This window comes from Acaromyces ingoldii, assembly GCF_003144295.1.
Source record: "Acaromyces ingoldii strain MCA 4198 unplaced genomic scaffold FA10scaffold_9, whole genome shotgun sequence".
NCBI classification, from domain to species: Eukaryota; Fungi; Basidiomycota; class Exobasidiomycetes; order Exobasidiales; family Cryptobasidiaceae; genus Acaromyces; species Acaromyces ingoldii.
The window spans coordinates 76,990-101,166 of NW_020290255.1; the positions used below are offsets into that span (position 1 = coordinate 76,990).

A 24,177-nucleotide genomic window follows, 5' to 3' on the forward strand; every position below is an offset into this window, starting at 1 on the left:
AAGACGTTCCTTGAACTGTTCGATGTCTTTGAACATTCAAATGAACAATGTCTCTATGATTCGATGGAACAGTCCTGATTCTCTCGCAATCGCTGATATCCGTCTGCGATATGTCTGCGAGATGTGCATTGAGGCCAGAACGCTCAAGCCTCGAAATGGTGGCCATTGCTTTACCGCAACTGCGATGAATGATTGCTCTCACGGCAGTGCTTGACTAGACATATTGTAAAGCCTCGTATTAGAAGGAAAGAAAAAGAGAAAGAAAAAAGAGAAAGAAAAAGTTGACCTGATTGAAAGCCTAGTCCTGTGTCACTTAGAATGGAGAGACAACGGCACATCTTTGCGCCTGAAAAGACCTTCTTTGTGCCTGGCAAAGTTGCCCACGACATGGCGGAGCAGTTGACGGGAGGAGTTTTGTTAGCCTCAGAATCAGAGTCGTATGCAGAGGATGCATCCGGATTTCTCCTCTTCGAGAGCCGAGGTTCTTTTAGCAAGGTGGCTTGGTCCATCCACTAGGAAGGCCGATCGACGGAAGTGTAGGAACTGATATAAGCTATTTGTGAACTAAGGACATATCAATACATACTGTAGATAATAAAATTGGAAGGTTCCCAAAATTACGCTGCCCCGAAGCTCTTCAAACTGTCGCAGAGCGTTACGCCTCACTACATTTGCTGAAAGAGCATCTTACGCGCCTCTGCCGCCTCGATAGAATCGCTTTTGGAGGCATTCGACGAGAAAAGACTCGTCGAAGGTGCGGGCAAATTGCTGCGATTGTGCTTCGCGAAAAGTGCAACAGCGTTCGCGCTGAGCTGCTCCGGAGACAATTGACTGCCCTCTGGCTCTTGTCGGACAAAGGTCGCATACCGCTTGAAACCGCGGTGTATAAAGGGTGTAGGCGCGTATGGAAAGTCGGTCCCAAAAAGTATGTGGTCAGCGGTGGTTGTTGCCAAAAGTGCTTTCAGCTGTGCAGGGCTCGTGGCTAGGGCCACATCGTAGTAAAATCGCGACGCAAGGGCTCTTCTGCAGGACGGTAACGCGTCAGACAGATCCACAGGGAAAGGATTGGAGCCAACTTAGCTCACCCCTCTTCTGCATCGATACCTGCTGCCGCAGAGAGGGCGGGCACGGAAAGCGCGCCAAGAATCCTTTCGGCGAGAAAGGGGAAGGTGCCACCGGCGTGGCTAAGGATGATGTCCACCTGCGCGCACGACTTCAGCACCCCACCATATATAAGAGAAGCCACGGCCCGCGTGGTGGCTTGCGGGAAATCGACCACTGGTTGGGGAAGAAAGTCGGAGATTTGGGTAGGCTTTCTGTGCACAAGTAAGTGATTAAGCTACGTGCAAAATATCGATGTAATAACCTTCACCCACAGAACCATGTCGGTTGGGTGCAAAAGCACCAGAGCTCGTTCTTCATTCAATGCATCCCAAATGGGCTTAAAAGCTGCGTCACCAGCGAGCTTGTTTCCATATGAAGACATGGCGATCACGCCACGAGCTTGGGCTTGAGCTTGAGCTTGCGCCGAGCCAAAGATCCGCTTGATCTCTATCAATGTGCCCTCAACATCGTTCCAATCAGGTAACGAAGCAAAAAAGCCAAATCGCCCATCGCTTGAAAGGCATATTTCCGCAACCTCTTCGTTCATTGTCCGAGCTAGGTCCCGTCCAGCTGCAGTGGGTCCGAAGAGTGAAGCACCAGGGGCAGTCACTGAGAGCACGGCAAAAGAGGTCTGTACCGAGTCGCAAAAATCTTTGCACTCATCCGATGTCCACGACGGCACCGGCCAACCCGTAGGATCACCCCCATTAGCTTGCAGAGCCTTCTGGAAGCTGGGAGGAAGCACATGGATGCTTTTTGTAGCAAGAGTCAGAGGAGGCTCAGAGTCTGACGCGCGAGAGATCCATCGACGTACTGCACATCGATATTGGCGTTGTTGCGGAGTGTCATTTTTGTGAAGGCAGAGTTGAAGGAAGTGGACGAGGTCGAAAACGGAAAGAGGAATGGCAGCTCGAAAAAAATACTCCAATAAATGGATGAAGTTTCATGGAAGTCAGTGAGATTGGCTCTTTGCAGGGTGCCGGTGGGACCGGAGATAGGTGTGAATATCCGCGGATCGTTCCCGCGGTTTGGTGGTTCCGCCCTAGCGACGAAGTTACACTACGCCATTGAATAAATTTTCCAAGTCTTCCTGCCGTTGCCTTTGGGAGCAAAGGGCATTTACGGCGTTAACGGGCGTATTAGAAGAGTTCTTTGGTGTGTCCCCATGTGGCGTTGACGTCCCCGCATTCTCTCCTCGTATCTCTTCTGCGCTGGTGTAAAGGCAAAAGGACACGATAAACGAGACGCCCGGTCATCTCTTTCCTCATTCGCATTCCACCCAGAAAGATGCTCGTGGCAAAACTTCCCCACTTGAAAGAATTCCCACCCTTTTTACCCCACGTTCATCCCCGCAAAAATTTAATGGCTGTGGCTATGAAACGCTAGCAGCCGCTGGTGGTACCCTCTTCGAAAGAGTTTTCGGACCTCTATTGCAGGTGGGGGCTCGGGCGGGCACATGATTCGAAACAGTTCCAACTTGTCCAGAGTTCTGAAGCTCAGAGAATTCAACCCTTTTATAAGACACGAAAATGCGGCCAGATAGCCAACGTGAAGCAACCTGGGAGCATCGTGTCAAGTCAGTCAATTCAAGGCTTACGATACGATGAAAGTTTGTCCTCTTTTGCTTTTGTCATCACTCTGTTCGCTGTGTCGAGTTGCGGCTTCCCCCATCGGCGACATTGTCAACACACGCTACGGTTCGATTCGGGGAAACGCTCCTGATGCGAAAGGGATCCGATCATTCAAAGGCATCCCTTTCGCGGAGCCTCCTGTCGGCAACCTACGATGGCAATCTCCACGCAGCCCACAGCTGTGGAACACAACGCTCGACACCACCAAGTTCGGCCAGTCTTGCTGGAGTTTCCTCACACTGGTTCCTCCTCCTACTGTTGAAAGCGAGGACTGCCTGACGGTGAATGTTTGGTCGCCTGCAACAGACACGCAAGACAACTTGCCAGTGATGGTATGGATCTATGGTGGCGGCTTCCAATTCGGCTCAACTGCAGAAGCGCGGTACGATGGATCAGGTCTCGCTTCAAAAGACGTTGTGCTGGTCAGCCTCAACTACCGCATGGGGCTCTTCGGCTTCCTCGCACTGTCCGAGCTCGACAAGGAAGGCTCAAGCTCTGGAAACTACGGTCTGCAAGACCAGCTGTTCGGCCTTCAGTGGGTCAAGGAGAACATAGCCCTTTTTGGTGGCGATCCCAGCAAGGTGACCATCTTCGGAGAATCAGCTGGTGCTCATGCTGTCGGCCTACTAGTGAGCTCTCCGGAAAGCAAAGGTCTGATCTCGGGAGCTATTCTGGAGAGCGGAGCTTTCTGGGATTCCGTTTCGGGCTCCTTGCGAACACCGGCAGAAGCACGGGCGTTTGGTCAAGACTTTCTCCAGCGGATGGCCGTCTCCAGTGTTGCTCAGCTTCGCGTCATGTCAGCCCAGACGCTAGTCACTGCGGGGCAGTGGACGCCCACAACGGATCCAGTCATAAGCGCCTTCTCTCCCAGCATTGACGGCTTTGTTCTTCCGACTACGCCGGCAGAAGCATTTGCGACAGGTCATCAGGCACTGGTCTCTCTCCTTGCAGGCTGGAACGGAGCCGAGTACAATGCCTTTGTGCCGTTCGAGCTGCCTCACTTGACGGCACAGCTGTTCGAACAGGCCGCTATGGTGCCATTTGGGAGCGACCTCGGGCAATTTAAGGAGCTGTACCCCGATGCCACCATCGAGCAGCTCAACAGCTCCGCCGAAACGCTCTGCAGCGACACGGTCATCCGGCAGCAGACGTGGGATGCAGTTGACAAACAATCCCGTCACGTCCCATCTACGTATGCCTATTTCTACACCTACGCCTCTCCATACTCGCCGGTCCCTGGTCACACGGCCGAGATTCCCTTTGTCTTCGGCACTCTGAACTCGACCACCGTTGCTGGAGGCTCAGGCGTTCCCACAGCAGCCGATGAAAAGATCTCTGACACAATCATGACGTACTGGACCAACTTTGCCAAGACCGGTGACCCCAATGGCCCCGGCCTCGCGACCTGGCCAAAGTACACGAGTGAGGCGCACGAGGTGATTATGCTGGCGAACGTCGTCTCTGCGGGAGTCTACTCTCTGGACCGCTTCCAATTTATTGAGAAGTACCGCCTCAGTAACGGATCTTTCCCTCATCGCTGGCGCAATGTGCAGATTCAGGGCAGTCTTCCCTCCGACTGAGCGCAACCACATGCTCCTTGTCACACACATCCTCATTGCAGTGATGAGGGGAGGTCATTCTGTTGTGGAGCGAGAGGAATTCCTGCTAAATGCTTCGTGAACCGCAAGGATTCGCCTTGGGTTCCTTATTTCTTATCCGCTTCGTTACGATCAATATGGTGTTGATGATTTCAATTCATTTGTCTTTGGGTTGAGATCAAGCGCGTGGATCGATTGTTCATTAATCAAAGTCGCGTCTACATATAGGCCCGAAGGCTCTTACCATTCTCGGCGTCTCATTCCTGCTTTGCTTTCTTCCCTCCTCTCCTAGGCACACGTTCGCAGATAATGCTTCATATTCCGAACCCGGCTATTTATTCTCGCGTATGGATGGGGGACCGCTCGTGCCTGAGTCCAAGCGCTTTCTAGCACGCCTTCGTGCGCTTCCATGCGCTGAACAAGGCCGAATTTGTCATTTATCACAGGGACAGAAGACAGAGAAAGGTGAACAGTGCCTGAAGACCTATTTGGACTATTGCGAGCAAGAATCATGAGTCTCTTCGTGTGACCGTCCTCCCTCTAAAAAGGAGGAAAGTACAGAGGAGGAGACCCAAGAAGACGGATAGGACAGCCTGGACTACATAGGCTTTCGTGAAGCCTGAAAAAGCCCAGCCAGGGAGAAAAAAGGGGCAGGCAAAGGCAAACGTGTTCTTTGCAAAGTTGAAAATGGCCATGCACTCGATCGTTGCTTCCACTGAGGTGCCAAGTAAGTGTTTGAAAAGTGACAGGAGGGATGAGCATCGAGAGGGAAACTGGTGGAGTTACCATAGTACTCACAGTTGCACTCGATCATGTAAGTCTGCAAGATTCCGAGAGCGGCCACGAGAGAAAATGCGCTGAGAGAAAAGCAAAGGGAGGATGAGCCACACCTGCAACGTAAATGTGCGAGCCGTTCACTCACAGGACTCCAAAACCAGCAATGATGGGCGCAGGCCAAGGCCAGTGATTTTGTAAGCCAATTCCGAAAATGAGAAGACCGAGCCCGTAGAGCAAAAAGTGAGGAACGCAAGCCCAAAGACGTTGCTCGCGAATGTACTGTCCGCTTTGCCTTTGCTTATAGATCGCATAGACATCGGCCAAGTATCCGCCAGCGAATTTACCTATGACGAGTCCCACGACACCTGCACCAGAGAAACCGCCGACTGCTAGCTTCGAATAATTGTAGGGTGGTAGTTCGTAAACCTCGGGAACTGCACGAGGTCCAAAGGGAGAAAGTCAGCGCTCGCACGTCCTTGAACTCAAGCTCAGGACCTACCGATCAGTGTGACACCGACGGCCCATCCAAAGAGCATGGCGCAGTAGAGCGACACGAGCACGACGGTAGGGTCGAGGAGCATGCGAAGAGGGCGAATCGCTTGGCGCAAAAACACGCGGGAATTCTTCGCGATCGCAACCATGACTCGCTCTTTCCGAGATGGGGCCGTGTGGTCTGCGCTCACGCTGGTTGTCTGGCAGGACGGCTCGAACATTGACTTCTCTTCGAAGACGTTTTCCGCATCGAAGTGCTTCGTCTCCGTATCTCGAATTCGTGCCTTTGCCACCGTCGATCGAGGGAGAAAAATCCAGAGGAGGAAACCATTGAATCCGACCAGGATAATCGTAAAGTAGTATAACCACCTCCAGCCGACTCTGGTGAGGAACGCAGCGCCAATTACCGGTGATCCAGTTGCCGCGCCTGTGCGTGAGAGACAGCGCATTGCAGGGAAATAAGTGATGTGCCAAAGTCCAAGGGCGAGGGGGGGGGAGGGGTGAAAGCAAGATCCTCAAAGAGGGACTTACCAATCATAAAGAGAGTCCAGCAAGCTACAGCCGAGCCTCTCCAGCGCTCCGCAATCCTCTCAGCAATAAATATGGCTGGTAGCGATTGGGCCACGCCTCCAGTGAACGCAGCAAAGAAGCGCGCGGCAGAGAAGCTGGCGTAGGATGTCGACAACGCAATCCAGATGCTATGAAGAAATTTTGAAAGCTAGTCAAAATCGTGCCGAGTACTTCTGGCTACAGTCACGTACGTCATTAGAAGGAAAAGGAACCAGGCCAACAGATATGTAGTCCGCTTTCCAATCACCGCACTCAGCGGATTCCAGAGAAAGGGCGCGGTGCCAAGTCCCAAAAGACCAAAGCCAATCGTGTCGGCCGACGCTTTCAGGGACACATGAAACGCTTCTGCCACCTCGAAGAGGGCCTGCACAAGGGATTGCACGGTCAATAAGGAAGAAGGGGACGCGACCCCCTTTCGTCATGTCCACTCACAATGAGGTGAGCGGCGGCGACGTAATTTGCGCTGAATGCCGACAAGGACAAGGTCAGCATCAAGGCGACCTGCCTGAAGGGCGACAAAAGCAGTCCGCTGGAAGTCATGACGAAAGGGGACGAGGGGAAGCTGCGTCGATTTAGTGGCCATTTTTGGCTTTTTCTATGTAAGAGCCCCCCCTCTCCCCTTTTTTTGTGGCGAGACGATTGCGTTCCTAAACATCTCTGGTCTTTCGCGGAGACGTTTTGAGCTGGTACTGCCCGCCCGGAAGCTGGTGGGACCACCTCTCCGGAGTGGTGTCAACTAAACTGGCAGCCAGAGACTCACGCGGGCCACCCACCCGTCTCGTCTATTATGATGCGTCGCCCACGCTCACGTGTTTTATCTGGTGGTACCCCTAGTAAGCCCGCTTCGCTGCCTTTTTACGCATCGGCTACTCGTTGTCCAATATTGCATAAGTCTCCTCTCCTACCCCGGGTAATCAGTGAGAAGCGGCTGCATTTGTGGGGTATGTGTGTTTGTTGTCTGTGTCTGTGTGTATGTGTATGTGCGTGTCTTTGGCGGTGAGAAGAGACGTTTCAACAACTCTTCACCTCTGAATTACATCCTACTTGCATCTTTTAACGCATCTACCAAATAAGGATTGAGCAGGAAGGCAGGTCTCTGAAGTGAGCCTTGACCTCTTCCGAGCATGGTAGCATATTTCTGATATCTGCACTGTCTCTTCCTCGCAGTGGCTACTATCCTGAGGCGCCCACACGTTTGTTGACTGATGGCTCGAACGACGTTCCATTAAATAAATTCTCCATCAGAATGTTGTAGAAGGTGAGAAAGCCCAAGCTCTTCAACCACTAAGAGCTGTACAAACGCAAGTACAAGTCACTTGCTACCTCCTCGAGCTCATTGCGATCTCTTGCAAATGCATAGACATACGAATCTGGTCGAATGAGCACGTGTTTTGCCCCTCCCTTGTCTTGAAGCCATTCGCCGTATGCCGACCGGTCGCTCTCGCTCACTACAACCTCTTCAATGTCCAGCTTACCAAAGACAGACGCAGCAAGGGGCGCAGACTGCGGCGCAAAATGCAACAGGCGCCATGAAAAGCGCTCCTCTGCGCCGCTCAATTGCACCTTTTGGGCTCCTCGTCGAAGCTCCGGACAGCTTCCGTGTCGTGAACGATCGAAAAAGCCGTCACCGCTCAGTGGAAAGGACATGAGTGGTTCCGACGCTCCCTGTTTCGACTTGTAGGCCTCCTTCATGGCCTTGTTCTGTGGTAAGGTTGTCAATAAATTCGTCCAGCCTCACAAGCCCTCCTCGTTCGAACGCACCATTTTCTCGCTGATGCCGGCGTCGGTCTCACAGATTGGCTGACCGAGCTCGATGGCTTTCTTAATCATTTGTTCCACATGGTGTCTGCGCTCAACCGTGTAGGAGGCGAGCAGGTCGGTAGATTGGCATCCGCGCAAGTGCGCAATAAGGCGCCATGCCAGCGCTCCAGCGTCGCGAATGCCTGAATTGAGTCCTTGCCCGATGAACGGAGGCATCTGATGAGCTCTGCAATGAACTTTCAGCTCGTGCTAGGTGCAGTGAGGGCATTTTCAAAAACTGACGAGTCTCCAATCAAGAAAACAGAGTTCCTCGCGGTAGAATATGTACGTGCGCTGTTGTCACATGTTGGAGACCGAGACGGTCAGTGCGCCATCGAGAACGAGAAGAGCTTCAGCGAATGCAACTCACTTGAGGCTTCGAAACGTGTATACCACTGCTCTCTCGATCTCGCAGTTGGTTTCATCAAGGCCATATGGTGCAAGAGAAGCCCACACATTTTTGTGGCTTGTGAGCTCCGACGTAGTCTCGTGCGGAAGGCGCATGAACTCCCACCGGTGGCGATCGCCGCCGCCACCAATCACTGTCGTTGGGCGCTCTGGATCGCAGATTTGTGACCATGGCCAATCGCTTCCGGCTGTCTTGGACGGAAGCTGCACCAGGGTAGAGGGGCAGGGTCAGGGAAGCCGACATTCACACTGCCAAGATACGTACCGTGTCGAGGATGAGCCAGTCGGATCGCAATCCGTAGTCTTCACGATCAATTCCAAAGTGCTCGCGGACCGAGCTATTCGCGCCGTCTGCGGCGACGAGAAAATTGGAGTGGACCTGCACGCCGGCGTTGTAGCAAATTTGCTTCTCCGTCTTGTAGCGGGTAAAGAAAATCGTCATGCGGCCATCTACTTCCTGGACGGCGTCCTGAAACTCCCAGCCTCGATAGATGGGCACACCTGCGTGCTCGCAATACAGTGCGATAGCAGCTTCCAGGTTCGGCTGGCTAAAAAGACTGGCGTTGGGCAGACCGGTCGGACCAGGCTGAGCCATGTTCAGTCGGACAAGTGGATTTTGCTGCTTGTCTCGCCAGATAAAGTCCTCCTGCGAATGATGCTTAAGTACGTGGCGTTGCACTTCGACACCAAGACCGGCTGCAAGTAAGAGACGAATAGAATCGTCGGCGAGCGCCACTGCTCGAGGTAAGGGATATACAGAAGCTTGCCGCTCGTAGATGTGAACGAGGATGCCCTGCTTGCGAAGGAGAAGAGCGGCGACCATGCCCACTATGCCAGCTCCCACAATGCAAATATCGCACTCCCGCTTCAACTTTGCTTCTCGTCGGCCTCCATGAATGCCTTTTGTCGTCCCAGAAAACCTTGCGGTGACTTCGCTTGCGTTGTCATTCTCGTGAGCTGTGCGCCCATTTGGCAAGCTCATCGCAACGGCAGTCTCGATCAGTATGGACACTGGGCTGGAACTGTGCAAGAGAAGGAGCAACGAGGGGGGTTGCAAGGCCTTTATCTCGAGGTCAAGCGATGGAGAGATCCCAAGGGCGAGATTTCGGAGTACCACCATCGCGTCCGATGGTGGTACCGCTTGTTAATCAAGAGCGTGCGCGTTCTGCTAGGGAGATTTTATCTATTTGTCTATTTACTTTTAGCTCATTGAGTGTCGGAGTGGGGAAATGCGTCTGTGTCCCCTGTTTAAGCTTACTACTACTATACACCGATTAGATTGACAGTTCCGAAAATTGTGTCAGACAGTACCACCACAAGACCTCACGCGGTGGTCCTTTTCCCCCGTTGCAGCTGCTCTTGCGCCCAACATTCGGAGGACGAAAGAGCTCTCTTCAACCAGGGCAAATCGTGTCCGGCACGGATAGCCCCTCGCTGCGTGATATATGACGTAACGTCTCATAGCGTCAGGACAACGTGGCGAAGGCAACAACGTCCACATAGCGATGCATAGCGAGCGAGAAATCGCTGCGCTCTCTCGCGCGATCTAGCCGCCGTTGAACACGCCGATGCTGAAGTGCTGCAGATGTGGAAAGCAAAGTGGCAAATTCTCTGGTTATGCTTTTGCACGTGTCCTTGCCTTTTCGGCAATCTTTACACAGAGAGAGGAAAAGCTGTGCCAAGCTATACCTCTCCAGCTCGGTCGAAGCAAGCGTGGACTGATGCTAGGGCTTATATCTCCTACAAACAATAAAAAGAGTGAAGATTCGACAGAAGTAGAAACAGTTTCATTTTTTTTTACTAATACGCTTTTAGAACGAAAGCAGCTAGGAACAGCACTGTGACAATTAGAGATCGGTTCCACATTACCCCGCATAGTATTCGTTGCCCATCCCCTTCCACCGCTCCACCACTACGATCCGATCTGAGAAGGGTGCCTACAGATGGGCGACTTCGCAGATGAGGATGGGTTTGGATAAGTGCAAGTTTGCATGCGACGAGCGAGGATGCAGCTACGCTAGTCTCAAGCGGGCGCACCTTGAGCGACATCGGCGTACTCACACGCAGGAGCGAGCCTTCCTCTGTGCGTACTGCGGAAAGGCGTTCGCACGCGCTGACAGCCGCAACCGGCATATCACACGATGGCATATGCAGGCCGAGATGGCAGGAGCCGATAACGCAGCAAGATCCTTAGTTGACGAAAACGAGGCGCACACGAATGAACCGACGACTAACAATCACAGATCGTTCATCACGGAGCAGAGGCATCACGAAGTCGACGATCCCTGCGCAACCCCTTCTTGGGCTTCCGCTTCAGCTGCATCTCAGTCTGTGGGCTCTAGCCGCGGCACACATCCGAGCCATTCACTTGTCAGCGGTCTAGAAATTGACCTTGAACACGAGGCCTCGAGTGGGCTCGAGACGCGCTCACAGGACCTGCCCGAAGCAGCCTCGACTTATCCTCTCAGCGAAACGGTTTTCGCCAATGTTTTCTGGGACATGCTGCGCTCCTCTTTGGGCGATGGCGCCAATGATCTCGGTAGCACAGGCCTAGAAATGACGAATCAGAGTGAGTCGAGAGACTCGGGAAAGCTTGCGTAAATTGAACGAATCGACAAACCTTATCAACGACCTTCAGGCGAATCAACAGCAATGGCCGCTCTCGAGACATCTTCTCCCGGCATCTGTGCGCCGCTGCTCAGCGTGCAGGATATAGAAAGGGCAACACCGACCTTACGCAGCTCACGGTGCGTCACGCCGTGGGAGCTGCGCGAGGTAGACGAAGCACCCAACATGATATTGAGTCGGATGCAGCGCGACATTCACGCGCTTGTTCGACGTATCAAACCGCCGGAAGCACCAAGCAAGGCGCTTGCCGATGCCTGCCTTTGGCTGTGCCAGCGATTCTTCTTTTCCCATGCCCACTATCCAGTGAAAAGCGAGCCACTGAGACATTATGCGTCACGGCCGTCGATGCTCATGAACCTCATCGCCATCGGGTCTCTATGGAATGCCGACGAGCGCGTTTATGATCATGGGCGCCAGCTGTGGCTCTTTACCGTTCGTGCAGCCTCATCGCGGGGCACCTGCCTCTCGCTCGACGATGCGAGTGTGGCCGATCTTATGTCGCTCCTCTACGTCGGCCACTCCTATGTGCTCTTATCGGGCGACGCCATGGTCCACTCGTTGGGACGACGCGCCTGGATTTCGACGCATAGGATGCTCGAGGAGAGGCTCTCGGTCGTTCCTGCAGACCCTCCATCGCTCGACGATCTTTTGGCGATGAGTGCAGAGAGTCTGGACGAGGCCTGGCATAAGTGGCAGAGGGAAGAGGAGAGCATCAGGACTACGATCGGCCTCTGCGCATACGACAGTCAGCAGTCCCTCAGCATGTTCCGCACGCCTTCCCCCCTCACCGTACTCTTACAGACACGCTTACCAATGCCGGACGAGCTCCTAGCTGCAGCGAGCGCCCAGTCTTGGCTCACCACTTATGCGCGTTTCTTTCCCTCTTTCCAACGCCTTTGCACCCCTCCATGCTTTGGTCCATTGCTTTTGGAGCTGCACAGGTGTGACAACGGCCTTTTCCGTTTCGAGGAACACATCGAAAGGATGGCGTGGCCAGGGATTCCACTGTCGGAACAGATCTTAGCTACGCTCTTAGAGGCCATTCACGTTGCGTGGAGGCTCGAAACGGACAGCAACGGAAAAACGTCCGACTTCAACTCGACATCGAGCTTGGCCCGATCTGAGGATGGTCCATCGTGTCGCACAACAGTTGCACTCCGAAGGTGGGCCAACCTTGTGAAGCGCGTCCCGAAGGCTTCCTCGGATAAGCGCTTCTTTCTCACGGAGCGATGGCACGGCATCCATCTCAACATGAGCTTCTCCGGCTCACGGACCGTTGCACTTTTGCGGTCGCTGCCGCAGCGTGTCCGGGACAGTAGGCCGCGGTACAGAGGCGATGCAGACTATCCAGCGCGAACGAGCATCGCGGCCTTTCGTCAAGAGCTTCTTCCGTCGCGCACCGTCCGACAAGCGCTGTATCACGCAGGCTGCATTCTTGCTCGCTTTACGCAGCTGAGCAGAAGCGCCTCGTATCCGACTTACGTCGTCCAGGGCGCTTTTGAAAGCGCCATGTTCGTAGTATTGTGCTGTCTAGCGCTGCAAGGCATGGCGCTTTCCACTTCACCGTTCGAGATTGCGAATCTGGGGAGCAGCAGCGAGCTCGAGGTTTTGTGCAGCAAGCATGTAGCCGTGGGCGAGGAGCCTTGTTCGACATGTGGAGAGCGTCAATCATCGACGCCTTACGGGGACCGCGCAGCAAGCTGGATCAACGACGGTGACGTGAAACAGGCCTGCTTTCAGGGCCTTGCACTCGTCGAAAACGGTCATTTGATCCTGCAGCTGATTCTTGATCTCCTTGATTCTTCCAAGCCAAAATGGTGCTACGCTCTTGACTGTACCGATCTTCTGCAGTCTTGCCAGGAGCATATCTAGGCAAAACGGTCAGCAAACAATGTACAGTACGACAATAAGTCCATCCATACGGGGCCTTCTTCTCAAGCTCTCCCACAAAACAATCACTTCAGTGGTCGTGGCAGAAAACGGGCCGTGGTGATGGATTCTGCTTTGTATGGGAAGACATCGTGCATACGAGGCCGGACGAAGCCAACGAAGACATGCACGAAATTTGCTCGTGACGTAAGCTCATGCACCGCTGCTTACATCGATCGGGATTAAGAGGCATGCAGGCCACTTTCGGTGGGACGCTTGTTTATTGAAAGTCTTGTCGCCCACGCATGCAGGAGCTTTGCCCATCTCGACATCCATTGTCTCCCAACTCCACCAACGCTTCCCCCCATCTGGTTACACATCTATCTCCCATCTCAGCACAGCAATGAGTCTAGAAGACAAATCCGAGCTGTCGTCCCTCATCAATGCCTGGAGATATCGAGATCTTGGTCAGTGGGACAAACTTGCCGACGCTTTCCACCCAGACGGCCGTGTCGAAATCACCTGGTTCGAAGGCCGATTCCAAGACTTCATCGAGGGCTCAAAGCAGATGGGCAAGTCGAGCACGCGCACGAAACATATCATCGCGACACCACATATCCAATTTCGAGGCTCGCGCGCGGTGGTGGAGACGAATGCCACGATTGTAGCGCAGCATCTGGATTTGCATCTCGGGTGCGACCAGCATTGTCGGTTCTTTGATTGGGTAGAGAAGCGTGACGGATGCTGGAAGCTGGTCAAGAAGCAGTGCATCTACGACATGGGCACCTTCACCTTCCCGCGTGGGCCCGTCGAAGTGGACGCAACAGTCCTTGAGCGGTATCCCTACGAATATGGCCCATTGGCCTATTTGTTGGAAAAGACTGGTTACACTTTGCGACGTGTTTTCGCTACACGAGGGAGCGACCTTGAGCGCACGATGAAAGAAGAGGGTGCAAGATGGCTTGCGGGGCCCTGATTTGCCGTCTCTTGGCCGGGATTCGTGCACGACTGACATCTTTACCCACTTCGACATGCGCTCCCCCATGGATCATCAGCACAAGTGAAATTGTGGGAGCGATACCTCTACGGCTCCAGCCTAGAAAGCTCGCTTGCAAATCTTGTAGCTTTACACTAACTTAGCCCAATTAAAAGCTTTCAAGGCGATCCGTGCGCGCTCTGGCTAGCGCGTCCCACCAAGCGTCCCGCATTTGCGGTGGGGCGGGCGTTTGCATTCGTTTCCACCAAAAAAAAAAAACATGCTTTTCTGGCACGGCGAGAACTGCACACAGCAGCTGCATTTCGTATATAAAGCTGTGGGCTGCTTCGTGCAAGACAAGAAACCTCGTAATCCACAATGATAGACGACAGACGAGTGCACCTGGTGCGCATAGCTCACATTCATTATCGTCACCATGATCTTGCCAAAGCGACGCAGTTCCTGGAGGACTTTGGCATGACGCAGGTCAGCACCGTAGACAATCGACGCTATTTCCGAGGCTACGGCGAGCTGCCCTTCATCTACGTCGCCGAGCAAACAGAGACGGAGCGGGCCGAATTTGTGCGGGTGGCGTTCGAGGCCAAAGACGAAAGCAGCTTAAAGCGTGCATCGGAACTGCCGGGTGCGACGCCGATCATGGAGCTACAAAGCCCAGGCGGAGGACGAGGAACCTCGTTGCGTGATCCAAGTGGCATCCAAATTGATGTCATCTTGGGTCAGCAATACGTCCCTGTCGAGCTGCCTAGAAAGCGCACCCAGGCCTTCAATCGTGGTGGCCCATCTGCAGAGGAAAAGCCAAGAGCTGCGGGCAACTTTCAGCGCTTCAACAGGGAAGAGGTGGTGCGCGTGCACAAATTGGGACATTTCGTCCTTCAAGTTGCAGACTATGCGAGGTGGGTCTGAATCAACTAGCGCATTTTTTACTTGGCGATTTCTAATGTTGTGTCTTATGTCAAATTAGCTCGCGAAAGTTCTATACCGAAACACTTAATTTCGCTCCAAGTGACATCCTCCAGATTGGTGAGATGGAAGCCGGCGCTTTCCTGCACCTAGATCTGGGCACGCGATCTACAGACCATCGTGAGTGTGGATGAGCAATCTGTCCGACGGTCAATCTCTTACCTTGCACTGCCGACGGCAGACACACTGTTCCTCCAAGCTCTACCCCCTGGCGCACATGGGCCATGCATTCACCACTCTGCGTACGAGGTGTACGACATTGACCAAGAGGTGCGTCCATCTGCCGCTCCCTGTTCTCGCAATTTCTTTGCTAAGATCGGCGTAATCGAATGACCAGTTCCTAGCGCATCAGCAACTTCAGTCCAAAGGCTACGAGCTGGCGTGGGGGATCGGCCGCCATATTCTTGGTAGCCAATTGTTCGACTACTGGCACCAAACGTCCGATAATTTCAATCTCGAGCACTACGCAGACGGTGATCTAGTCAATGCCGCGACGCCTGTTGGAAGACATCAGATCACGCCAGGCGCACCGGTCGAGCAAGAGCTGTCGGTCTGGGGACCCGCCTTTGGAAAGAGTTTCCTGTCAAGTGGGGAAATATCCTTGCAGTAGTAGGATGCCGAACGGTCTTCTTGGTCTTGGTGGAAGTGAAGCTCTGTGTTTGTGTATCTCCGTTATCGTGAAAGACACTGTTAGCGAAGTGTCTTTGAAGAATAATATTCGGATTTGCTGATGAGCGGTCTGTGTGTAGAATGTGGCGCAAAGGATTGTGTAACGAAGCAGTTGATGAGATATAATTTGTGAGGGAGAGAAGGGAACTAACATGAGAATCTCTCGCAAGTTGCGGGCGTCGAAATTCCTACTTTCTTACGTTAATATTGTGATTTCAATTGATACAAGGGCATTATCAACTGCCGTCGACAACTCGCCGCCTGACAGAACAACTGGACCGCACGTTGGCGCAGTCATAATTTGCACGCTTTGACGCATACATGATACATACAGGTGAGCGATATCTACTGTGCCTTTCTTGGAGCAATCTCGAGAACACATTTTCCCGATGAAGGCAGAGTAAAGAAACCCTCGACCATGCTCATTGATTCGGGCGTCGTTTCAGGAGGCACGTCCAGCCAATATCGTCTCAAGACGGTGGCTGCGACGATGTAGATCTCGGACCACGCCAAGCTCATGCCCACGCAGTTGCGCTGTCCCAGGCTGAACGGCATCCACGCTTGCTTCATGTCCTCGGTCACGTCACTGAGCCAACGTTCGGGGCGAAACTCATACGGTTCGTCAAAGACGTCGGCGTGCGTTTGAGTACGTGCGACTGACGATGAGACGACCACGCCAGATGGTACAAAAAGTGACGACTTTGGTGAGCCAAGCGTTAGCCCCCTCTCGGGTGCCAGGCGCGGCAAAACACCCGGCACGGGCGGATGAAGGCGAAGAGTCTCTTTGATGCACGCGTTGAACAGGGACAGCTTCTCAACGTCTTCTCGAGTAATTCTCTCGTCGGACCCAGTTGCGGTAGCAGTCGAGAGCTCATCGAAGAGCTGCTGCTGCAGGTGTGGCCGAAGGGCAATTTCGTAAAAGAGGTAGAGGAGCGTGGTTGAAGAAGTATCGGAGCCTGCAATCATGAAGGCAGACACTTCCTTGATCAACGACTCTTCATCCGAGAAAAGAGGCGCAAGGACGTGAGGCGCCATGACAAAATCTGGCGTGACGGAGAGGTCATAGGTGCGGATGCCTTTAGCACCCAGCTGCAAAGGGGATTGTCTTAAGCTAGAGAAGATACTGCATGAATGGGCTGATGACCGCCAGACGCACCATCAAAAGCTTTTGCAGCGAGCTATGAAGCCTTCGTAACGTGGGGAAAGGCGATAGAAGGCAAATCGTGCGAAATCCCGGAATCACGCTCGAGAGGACGCCAAATCGCATTGAATCGAATATGGTCTGTGTAAGCGTGCCAAATTGTCCTGTGGCCAGCTGTCCAAAGTCGTGTCCAAAGGATGCTTCGGAGATTATGTCAAAAGCAAGAAGACGCAGCCAAAGCAGCATGTCTACTTTTTGCCCCGGCACGCCTTCGATGCCCTTGATGAAGATATCCAAGTGCCTGTGGATGAGCGACTCCAGCTTGTTGAGGTTGTCCTTTGCCATGATCTTCAGCAGCGGCTTGCGAATGCGTCCTGCACTCTTGACGTCTTTGAGCTGAAGCAGGTGTTTGTGCCCGGCACCAAAGCCAACCGTGTCGTAGAAGGGTGCCTTGATCAGCGAATTTGAGCTGTAGATGGTTTTGGCGCCAAGCCCCGAGCACGTAACGACGAATCGTGGCTCTAGTAGCACCACGTCACCATACCGATTGTGCAGCCTATCAAGCCATTGGATCCGATCGCCGCGAATTACGTGCCAGATGTGTGGAAAGGACGTTACACGGTGTAGCAAAGGCCCGGGGATGTGGCGCAGATCGGCGAAAAAGAGTGTCTGGACGACCTGGTACAAAACAAATGCAGCAAAGAATGCCGCAGAGATTGCGGCATAGCTGACTTGGTGAAAGAGAACGTCGATGAGGTCCAACATTGGAGTTGCGAAGTGGGTGGATTGACACTGGTCACTATTACGTTCTAGCATGGGTCATATATGAAGTAACTTCGGTGAGATGAGAATATCCCCACACTTGGTGCTACAACTATTTCACTTACAGCAGTATCAAAACATGCGTCCTGACCACCAAGGTTGCACCAGTCGAAGATTAGCGCAAGAGCGCCAAGTCTATGGAGCATAGCAGTGCTTACTGTTTTGCCTAACACCGATGAAAATTTGGTTGCCACCACCACTGGTACCCGGACCACCGGGCGGGCACTAGCGCTTGTGGTTCCGAGGTCGTACGCCTAGAGCTCGGATTATTTACTTTTCAATATATATATGCCCGACACAAAGAAAATCCACACGATGAAACGCTCTTCAAATGAAGGTTTACTAAGTCCTGCAAATTGAGAATTCTCTCTTGGTGACATTTCGTAAAGGAAATGATGTCTAGAGAAGAAGTACTGTACAATCAATCATGGATGTGAACGACTTGCACGAGATGGCAACACGATGTTTATACCTTTTTAACTCATCGTCTCAATAATTTTATGACATCTGAGTTGAAAATTCGGGCGCAGCGGTAACCACGTGGTCACCAGAGGCGACCACGGCGGAGCGTACGATCATCGAGGAAGTACTGGATCAGCTGCGAATCCTCAACGGAGTGCCTGAGCATTAGTTGAGACCTCGGACTGGGTCCTTCCTACTGCTCGAGCCACTTCCTTTTCTGTTTCGCTGGGGGCCTCTCTTCTACAGTCTCCGCCGCTCGTCCGCATCGGCGGATATCGATTTCTTTGATCGCTCAAACATCATCGTCTTGAGATTTGTGTGCTGGTGAAAGGACGAGCTTGGCCTTCAGAACTCCACTCATGCGTATGAGCCGAGCCAAAGAGAGATTGGACTGACTTTTTGTGGATTTTCCTGCTCCATAAGCTTGGCCAATTTGTAAGAGATAATTTTTGTGCAAGGTCTATACATGGATTATTCAGACAGACATGAGAGGGTCTTTAGAGCTTGTTGAAAGATTCCCAAGCCGTGACGACATCTTGGACGCTCCACGAGGCCCGTATCTCATTGTCTACGGGCGCATTTGGGTTGGTACGCGCTGCAGCTTCAAGATTTACCTGCTGCTCGGCCACATTGAGCTTTAGTCTTTTGAGGACCGTCACGAGCTGTTGTCCCGACGACACGCCACGGCCAGGGCCACCGTAGGAGACGACAAGGGCGGGCTTGCCCCCAAATTCGTGGTAGATGTGGTCGAGTCCCGCTTTGAGCGGCGAAGGAAAGCTTCCATTGTACTCGGGCGTGACGAACACATAGCCGTCGTGGCTTCGAATAGTCTGCGACCAGGCATTGACTTTGTCATCAGGGTACTCGTGTCCTTCTCCATCTTCACCCTTTTCCTTGAGCTTCATGAGGATCGCAGGGTTGCCATCGTGGAGAGGCAGCCCGTACTTGGCTAGATCCACAAGTTCGAGCGTGGCGCCCTGCTTTTCGGCTAGCGGCGTGAGTTGTTCGTGGACCCACTCAGCGACTTGATGGGCCTTGCGGGTTTTGCGGACTGAGCCAATAATAATAGCGATGTTCTTGGCCATTGCAACAATATTGCGCGTCGAGGTGCTGGAGGATTGGTGAACTTGTGCTGTCCGTTCAGCCGTCCTTTATATGGGCTACCACATCAATGCTTAGCAGATCATCTCCTTCTGTCAGCCGTCTGTCAGCTATCTTTGATCATCAGCATCGTTCCGCGGCCATCAGCTCACTTCGTACTTAACGCATACTTCACTGGTTTTATAGGGTCCGTGCTTCGCGAGAAGGTTCGCTGACAGCTATCACTGCTGGCTGCAATATTGACAGAAAATGCTGACGAGCATGGCTGATCCGTCATGAGGAGCAAACGCGCGGTGCTAGTGAGATTGATGACTGGTCGCGAAGCCCGTGCATTCCGTCCGCGGAAGCACGCGAAAAAATCAGCAGACCCGGCGGCAAGTTCAGAATAGTACTGTACTTCAAGGCATCTCACCCTCTATTATTGTGGAAAACACGGATTTAATTTCTTACGTGCGAATTTGTATTTATGTCCGCATGCCGTGGCAGGAGCCATTAGTGCGGACTGGCCCTATGTGGCAGCACGTCCTCGATCATCGAGCGGATTCATTCTCGCAAATTTTTTGCTCTACTGTCCCTCCAGCCCCAACATAGCAACGCCATTTCTCAACCCATGACGAGGCGCAAACCTTGTGAATCTAGAATGCTAATCGCTTGGCTGCGTTGAGGTATTTTGCCTCCTTCTCAAGAGCGGGCAACTCTTACGTCCGCTTATTTCCCGCTAATTTGGAAAGGTGAATGGCTTGCATGCCTGTATGAAGAGCACAATTATCACTTCTGCAATCAGGATGTGCCATCAGATGATCGCGGCCTCACCCGAACTCTGCATTCTACAGGCGATAACCAGCAATCATTTTGCAGCTGATTCTGGTCCGTGAAGAGGATTCACGGGACGTAGAAGACTACCTGCCAGCAGGCATATACACGAAGCGCTCCGGATTCCGTCCAACTCCGTCTGTGTCGAAGCGGTCATGTTCTTGACTTCATCAAGGGAGGTGGCAACGCTATGCTTCGCGCAACTTTGGATCAAGCGTCGCGCTTGTTTACAACATCGGTGATAGCCTCACCACGCCTGGCCTGTTGAGATGAGATTCCACTGGTATCGGCTTGACCATCAGCACCTTTGCCCTCCCTGTTGAGCGAATGGAGGGACGCCTTCTTCTCATCGAATGAACTTTTTCAGTTTCTGGTCGCTCCTCGCCGGCCACGCAATCTACATGACGAAATCTTTTTTTATCATAGCGAGGGTATACCAAGGCGTCGGACCTGCGCTTTTTTTTGCCAGACGCTGTGACCTTTCCGGAGCGCACCTCCGCTCAGAACGAAACACAGAATACTGTCGTCAGCCTGTTTGGCGTTAGTGCGTCTCTGCATTTGTCGTCGCTGCCATTTTCGGGAGCACTTCGCTGTCCACCTCGCGTGTAACCGGGTGTATTACCTCATGGCGATCTTTTGCACTCTGCTCGACGTCACGATTTGGGCGTTTGTGCCAGACGATGACAAGCCAGCGCTATTCCGTGAAGATCTATAGGTATGGAAAGCATACCTAAGAAAGGAGAGTTAGCCAGTGAAGAGCCATGCAGAGGATGTTGGCTGCGTAGACCTCACCAAAAGCAGCGATCCGAGTTGGAATTTCCGATGTTTCCAACCGTTTTCCACTTTTTCAATTTTAGACCTTTCGACGCGTCTCTCGCGCTCGGGCCGCCTCGACGCCTATTACTTCTCATGGTAAACGCCCCTTTTGTCTCTATCGAATAACATGTCTTGCTTATATCGTCCCGGGTCGAGGTCTCGCTGACGCTCGACCGACCAGCTCGGCCGACGTACCGTCAATGGCTGCGGGCACGTCGAGCACCCAGACTTCCAACTTGAACTCATTCGTCGAGTAGACTCGAGACCTCTTAGTCCTTCCTTTTCCGACATGAGATTCAACCGGCTAATGCGTGCGCTATCGTCCTCTTGAAGACAAAGTGCTGGAGGTCCGATTGGGCGAGATTTCGATTGTGCACTCTTACAGATAAGATTTCCGCTGTCAGCTGACAGGTGCACAGCACTTTACAGATGCTCTAAGATGTCGAGATCTTAACAATTTGAAGAAATTAAAGGTGTACATGTACGCGGTAAGGAAGAGACAAAATCGTTCATCGAGTGGCTCAAGGTCTTATCCGAAGGTAAGCTTCTCTATCCTCTCAGTTTCAGTACGTCGGGCTGACCTTTGGCAGAAACGGATGCGATATTTCGACATCAGTCGGTACCAATGGAAGCATGTTTGTGGCAGGTCCTACGAGAGGAAGTTGAGCGATAATATCGTATTTGGCAATCTTGTGACCGATTTGTTGAGGAAAAGTCGGAACGTCCAGTGGCCTAGAGCCAGTCTTTATGTGTCCTGTGCCGAAATTAGTCGCATGAGATTGGCACCACTGGCTCATTCGCGAATTTGTGTGCCATTGTTGTTAAGGACGCTTTGTCTTCGGTCGACCCTCGTGCGGCCTTTTCGAACACTAGAGCCTCTGAGCTGTTCTCTATACAGGCGTAGAAAGCCGTGACGTAAAACAAGGCGTGTGACTGAGGAATGTCTTCCGATCGTCCTTAGAATACCTATTTCGGACACTCTGAGTGCTAATATCATAACTTTGACTCCGTCTGGCGGGGCAGCCCGGACCGAGGAGAAAGGCTTCGTCACAGCCAGTGCGCCACGCCATTGCACACCTTTCTGTCTCCCTTCGTTGCTCCGACACCGAATGATGAGCAGCAGCCCGGTCGTCAACAAAATATGTAGCACGGTTGCTTCTTCTCAATATAAGTGCTCAAAATATACGATGACAGAAAGCTCTGCGCATAATCTTTTCAGATGTACTCTGTAAGTACTGTACTAACTAACACGCTGGCTACGATGACATTCGACGGCTCTTTGCGCGCAGCTTTGGCCCATACTTCTTCAAGACCCAAGGAAGAGGGACCAAAAGCAGAGCGAGTCCAGCGAGCATTGACGAAGCGCCTTGAACTGTCATACCTTTGTACATTTGCACGGAAAAGAGGGGAAAGCTTGCTCCGAACGCAGCGCGTGTAAAGGTGCTGGCCGCAAGGGCAAGAGGCGCCTCAGAGCCAGCATAGGCGACCAAATAAGGAATGAGGGCAGTGAATATCACCATCATCCCAAGAGCAAAAAGGGCCATGCCAAAGGCAGCGCCGAACCAGTGGACAGATGTGAAGGGCGCTGTCCAAGCGAATATAAAGAGCCCGATTGGCGGCAACGCCCCAGCCCAGAGCATTTGTTGCAATTTCGTCTCTGGCGGCATCTTGCCGTCGGCCTGCATAGCATAGACTTTCTTCTCGTGGAGGCGTTGAGGAACGAGAACGACAACAACGGCTGCAAAAAAGCCGACCAGAAGGCTGATGAAAATAAGACCAGTACTTTCTCCTGACCACTGACGGATGTCGCGGAAAACGTAAGGGAATACCTCGAAGAAGCCGTATAAGATGCCGTAAAGCAACGACAGATAAATGCAGATGACAAGGACGACTGGCTCTGTACGGGCGAGATTGTTAATGTACAGTACAGTACATGCAGTTCTTTGACAGCGTGAAGATCGCTTACCAGTTGCTAACCAGACGAACGGACCCAGAAGGGCTCTTTTGCAAGTAGCCCAGATGAAGGAGCTTTTTTTCTTGCTTTCTCCCGTCCCGATATTCTTTTGCCACAACGCAGGCGTACCCAGTTGAGGGATGCAGAGAAAGCACGCGACCGTGCAAATCGCCACGAATATTGCCTGCATGCGAAGGTTCCATCGAAATCCTGCGCGATGGTCGACGAATGCGGCAATGACTGGACCAAGCCCGGGGCCTCCAAAGGCCGCTAGAGCGTACCAAATTGAGTACTGAGTCAATTGAGTTGGCGTCGTAAACTTTTTCCGAAGTTAATCTTTGTAAGATCTACCAGATGAGGGCCTCCTTGTTCAAGCACTTACCTGTCCAATCGTGGCAACCGTATTGTTGAGAGATGAGCTTCCCATGACGCCGGCGAAGAAGCGGCATACGATTACTGTTTGTATATTGCGAGCTTCCGAGATGCCGAAAGAAAATGCTGAGAAGACCATATCAGTAGAATCGATTGAGCACACGGGAACTTCCGCACCTGTAAAGCACAAATACGTTCCAATGTAGACGCTTCTGCCGCCAATCAGGAAAGCAAGTGGTCCGAAAAGAAGTGGTCCGAGTGCAAACCCAAGTCTTTCAGCAGTACTAGCATCAGCTGAAGGAAGGCTGGGATTCTTTCAAGGTCGCTTGAGCCTTACACAAAGAGCGCAACGCCGAGGAGAACAACTACAGGAGAGCAAGAACGGTTGTCAATGACGTAGGAGGTACAAGTGCGAGCACAATACTCACCTTCGTCGGAAGCTTTGAAATGATCTGAGATTTGTTGAAGCGAAGAAGTCTGGAAGAAGGTGAGCACCGTGAGGACTGCAAATGCGTAACATGTCTGCTCACATAAGCACTTGATGCAAACGTAAGAGCGAGTGTCATGCAGCAGAGTACAAAGGTAATTCGGACCTTGGTGGACGCTGGCATCGTCTCGCACAATGGTAATCCTGTGTTCACTTTTTCGTCTTCGTTGACCTCGACAACCACATCGTCGTTCTTTCCCGCATCCCGGCACACAAATCTGGAGGGCGAAGACATATCCTCACGCTTCATTGTTCGCCAGAAATTTCTTGGTTGATGGACTGACATTGGGGGAGAAATATATGTACTTCACAGCTCCTTGCACTGTAGGGATTCACTGCTCGGAATCCCCGATCTGTCGTACCGCTCGCATCGGTCCTAGTTGCCAGTGCTACAAATCCGGAGATAAATTTATATCTGAAGAGGCAAAGTGGAACTCAACGTACTCTGCATATGTCGCAGGTCTAAGATGATGTTATCGAAACTTCCGGCTAGGTCGCTTCCGGAGATCGGCAGCAATTACCGGTTGCTCGGTGTTGCATCATCCCCTTCCAACACCGTACAAAAGACTGGTGATGTTTATGATAAGGCCGCGGAGGCTTGAACACTTTTTATTAAGCAATTTGCTTATTTCAAACTTCTGCAGCTTTGGATACCAAGCCACAATAACAATTAGTAAGAAACATTTAGAACTAATACCACAAGGCC

General features: G+C 52.4%; 10 protein-coding genes across 10 annotated transcripts; 4 read left to right on the forward strand and 6 right to left on the reverse strand.

Moving 5' to 3' along the window:
* Positions 1 to 205: 205 nt before the first annotated feature.
* Positions 206 to 2,025, reverse strand: FA10DRAFT_269870 (amidohydrolase 2). The gene is made up of 4 exons (XM_025522912.1): positions 1,919 to 2,025; positions 1,377 to 1,856; positions 1,086 to 1,316; positions 206 to 1,023 (listed from the first exon to the last, which is right to left on the reverse strand). The coding sequence occupies exons 1-4, from the start codon at positions 1,951 to 1,953 to the stop codon at positions 666 to 668; spliced, it is 1,104 nt and encodes a 367-aa protein (XP_025373961.1). The 5' UTR covers positions 1,954 to 2,025; the 3' UTR covers positions 206 to 665.
* Positions 2,026 to 2,674: 649 nt separating this feature from the next.
* Positions 2,675 to 4,315, forward strand: FA10DRAFT_297766 (hypothetical protein; the record flags this gene model as incomplete). The annotated part of the gene is made up of 1 exon (XM_025524542.1): positions 2,675 to 4,315. The coding sequence occupies exon 1, from the start codon at positions 2,708 to 2,710 to the stop codon at positions 4,313 to 4,315; it is 1,608 nt and encodes a 535-aa protein (XP_025373962.1). The 5' UTR covers positions 2,675 to 2,707.
* Positions 4,316 to 4,842: 527 nt separating this feature from the next.
* FA10DRAFT_297768 (MFS general substrate transporter) lies at positions 4,843 to 6,712 on the reverse strand (the record flags this gene model as incomplete). Its single annotated transcript, XM_025524543.1, has 7 exons — positions 4,843 to 5,048; positions 5,132 to 5,190; positions 5,256 to 5,544; positions 5,610 to 6,029; positions 6,134 to 6,300; positions 6,364 to 6,536; positions 6,605 to 6,712. The coding sequence occupies 7 exons, from the start codon at positions 6,710 to 6,712 to the stop codon at positions 4,843 to 4,845; spliced, it is 1,422 nt and encodes a 473-aa protein (XP_025373963.1).
* A 1,194-nt stretch (positions 6,713 to 7,906) lies between these two features.
* FA10DRAFT_235188 (FAD/NAD(P)-binding domain-containing protein) lies at positions 7,907 to 9,362 on the reverse strand (the record flags this gene model as incomplete). Its single annotated transcript, XM_025519021.1, has 4 exons — positions 7,907 to 8,159; positions 8,216 to 8,266; positions 8,343 to 8,584; positions 8,646 to 9,362. The coding sequence occupies 4 exons, from the start codon at positions 9,360 to 9,362 to the stop codon at positions 7,907 to 7,909; spliced, it is 1,263 nt and encodes a 420-aa protein (XP_025373964.1).
* A 1,178-nt stretch (positions 9,363 to 10,540) lies between these two features.
* FA10DRAFT_263037 (hypothetical protein) lies at positions 10,541 to 12,880 on the forward strand (the record flags this gene model as incomplete). Its single annotated transcript, XM_025520170.1, has 2 exons — positions 10,541 to 10,949; positions 11,019 to 12,880. 2 exons carry the CDS (start codon positions 10,541 to 10,543, stop codon positions 12,878 to 12,880), a joined length of 2,271 nt encoding a protein of 756 aa, XP_025373965.1.
* Positions 12,881 to 13,041: 161 nt separating this feature from the next.
* Positions 13,042 to 14,147, forward strand: FA10DRAFT_269872 (hypothetical protein). The gene has a single exon (XM_025522913.1). The coding sequence runs from the start codon at positions 13,281 to 13,283 to the stop codon at positions 13,851 to 13,853; it is 573 nt and encodes a 190-aa protein (XP_025373966.1). The 5' UTR covers positions 13,042 to 13,280; the 3' UTR covers positions 13,854 to 14,147.
* A 2-nt stretch (positions 14,148 to 14,149) lies between these two features.
* On the forward strand, positions 14,150 to 15,570 carry FA10DRAFT_282024 (Glyoxalase/Bleomycin resistance protein/Dihydroxybiphenyl dioxygenase). The gene is made up of 4 exons (XM_025523742.1): positions 14,150 to 14,767; positions 14,836 to 14,954; positions 15,016 to 15,104; positions 15,172 to 15,570. The coding sequence occupies exons 1-4, from the start codon at positions 14,232 to 14,234 to the stop codon at positions 15,442 to 15,444; spliced, it is 1,017 nt and encodes a 338-aa protein (XP_025373967.1). The 5' UTR covers positions 14,150 to 14,231; the 3' UTR covers positions 15,445 to 15,570.
* A 245-nt stretch (positions 15,571 to 15,815) lies between these two features.
* FA10DRAFT_297772 (cytochrome P450) lies at positions 15,816 to 17,409 on the reverse strand (the record flags this gene model as incomplete). Its single annotated transcript, XM_025524544.1, has 2 exons — positions 15,816 to 16,592; positions 16,660 to 17,409. 2 exons carry the CDS (start codon positions 17,407 to 17,409, stop codon positions 15,849 to 15,851), a joined length of 1,494 nt encoding a protein of 497 aa, XP_025373968.1. The 3' UTR covers positions 15,816 to 15,848.
* A 1,014-nt stretch (positions 17,410 to 18,423) lies between these two features.
* On the reverse strand, positions 18,424 to 19,320 carry FA10DRAFT_269875 (NADPH-dependent FMN reductase; the record flags this gene model as incomplete). The annotated part of the gene is made up of 2 exons (XM_025522914.1): positions 19,182 to 19,320; positions 18,424 to 19,121 (listed from the first exon to the last, which is right to left on the reverse strand). Exon 2 carries the CDS (start codon positions 19,011 to 19,013, stop codon positions 18,426 to 18,428), a length of 588 nt encoding a protein of 195 aa, XP_025373969.1. The 5' UTR covers positions 19,014 to 19,121; positions 19,182 to 19,320.
* Positions 19,321 to 21,914: 2,594 nt separating this feature from the next.
* Positions 21,915 to 23,255, reverse strand: FA10DRAFT_297777 (MFS general substrate transporter; the record flags this gene model as incomplete). The annotated part of the gene is made up of 3 exons (XM_025524545.1): positions 21,915 to 22,931; positions 22,995 to 23,110; positions 23,162 to 23,255. Coding segments are annotated over 3 exons (1,227 nt in total), but the record flags the coding sequence as incomplete, so codon positions are not given.
* Positions 23,256 to 24,177: the final 922 nt, after the last annotated feature.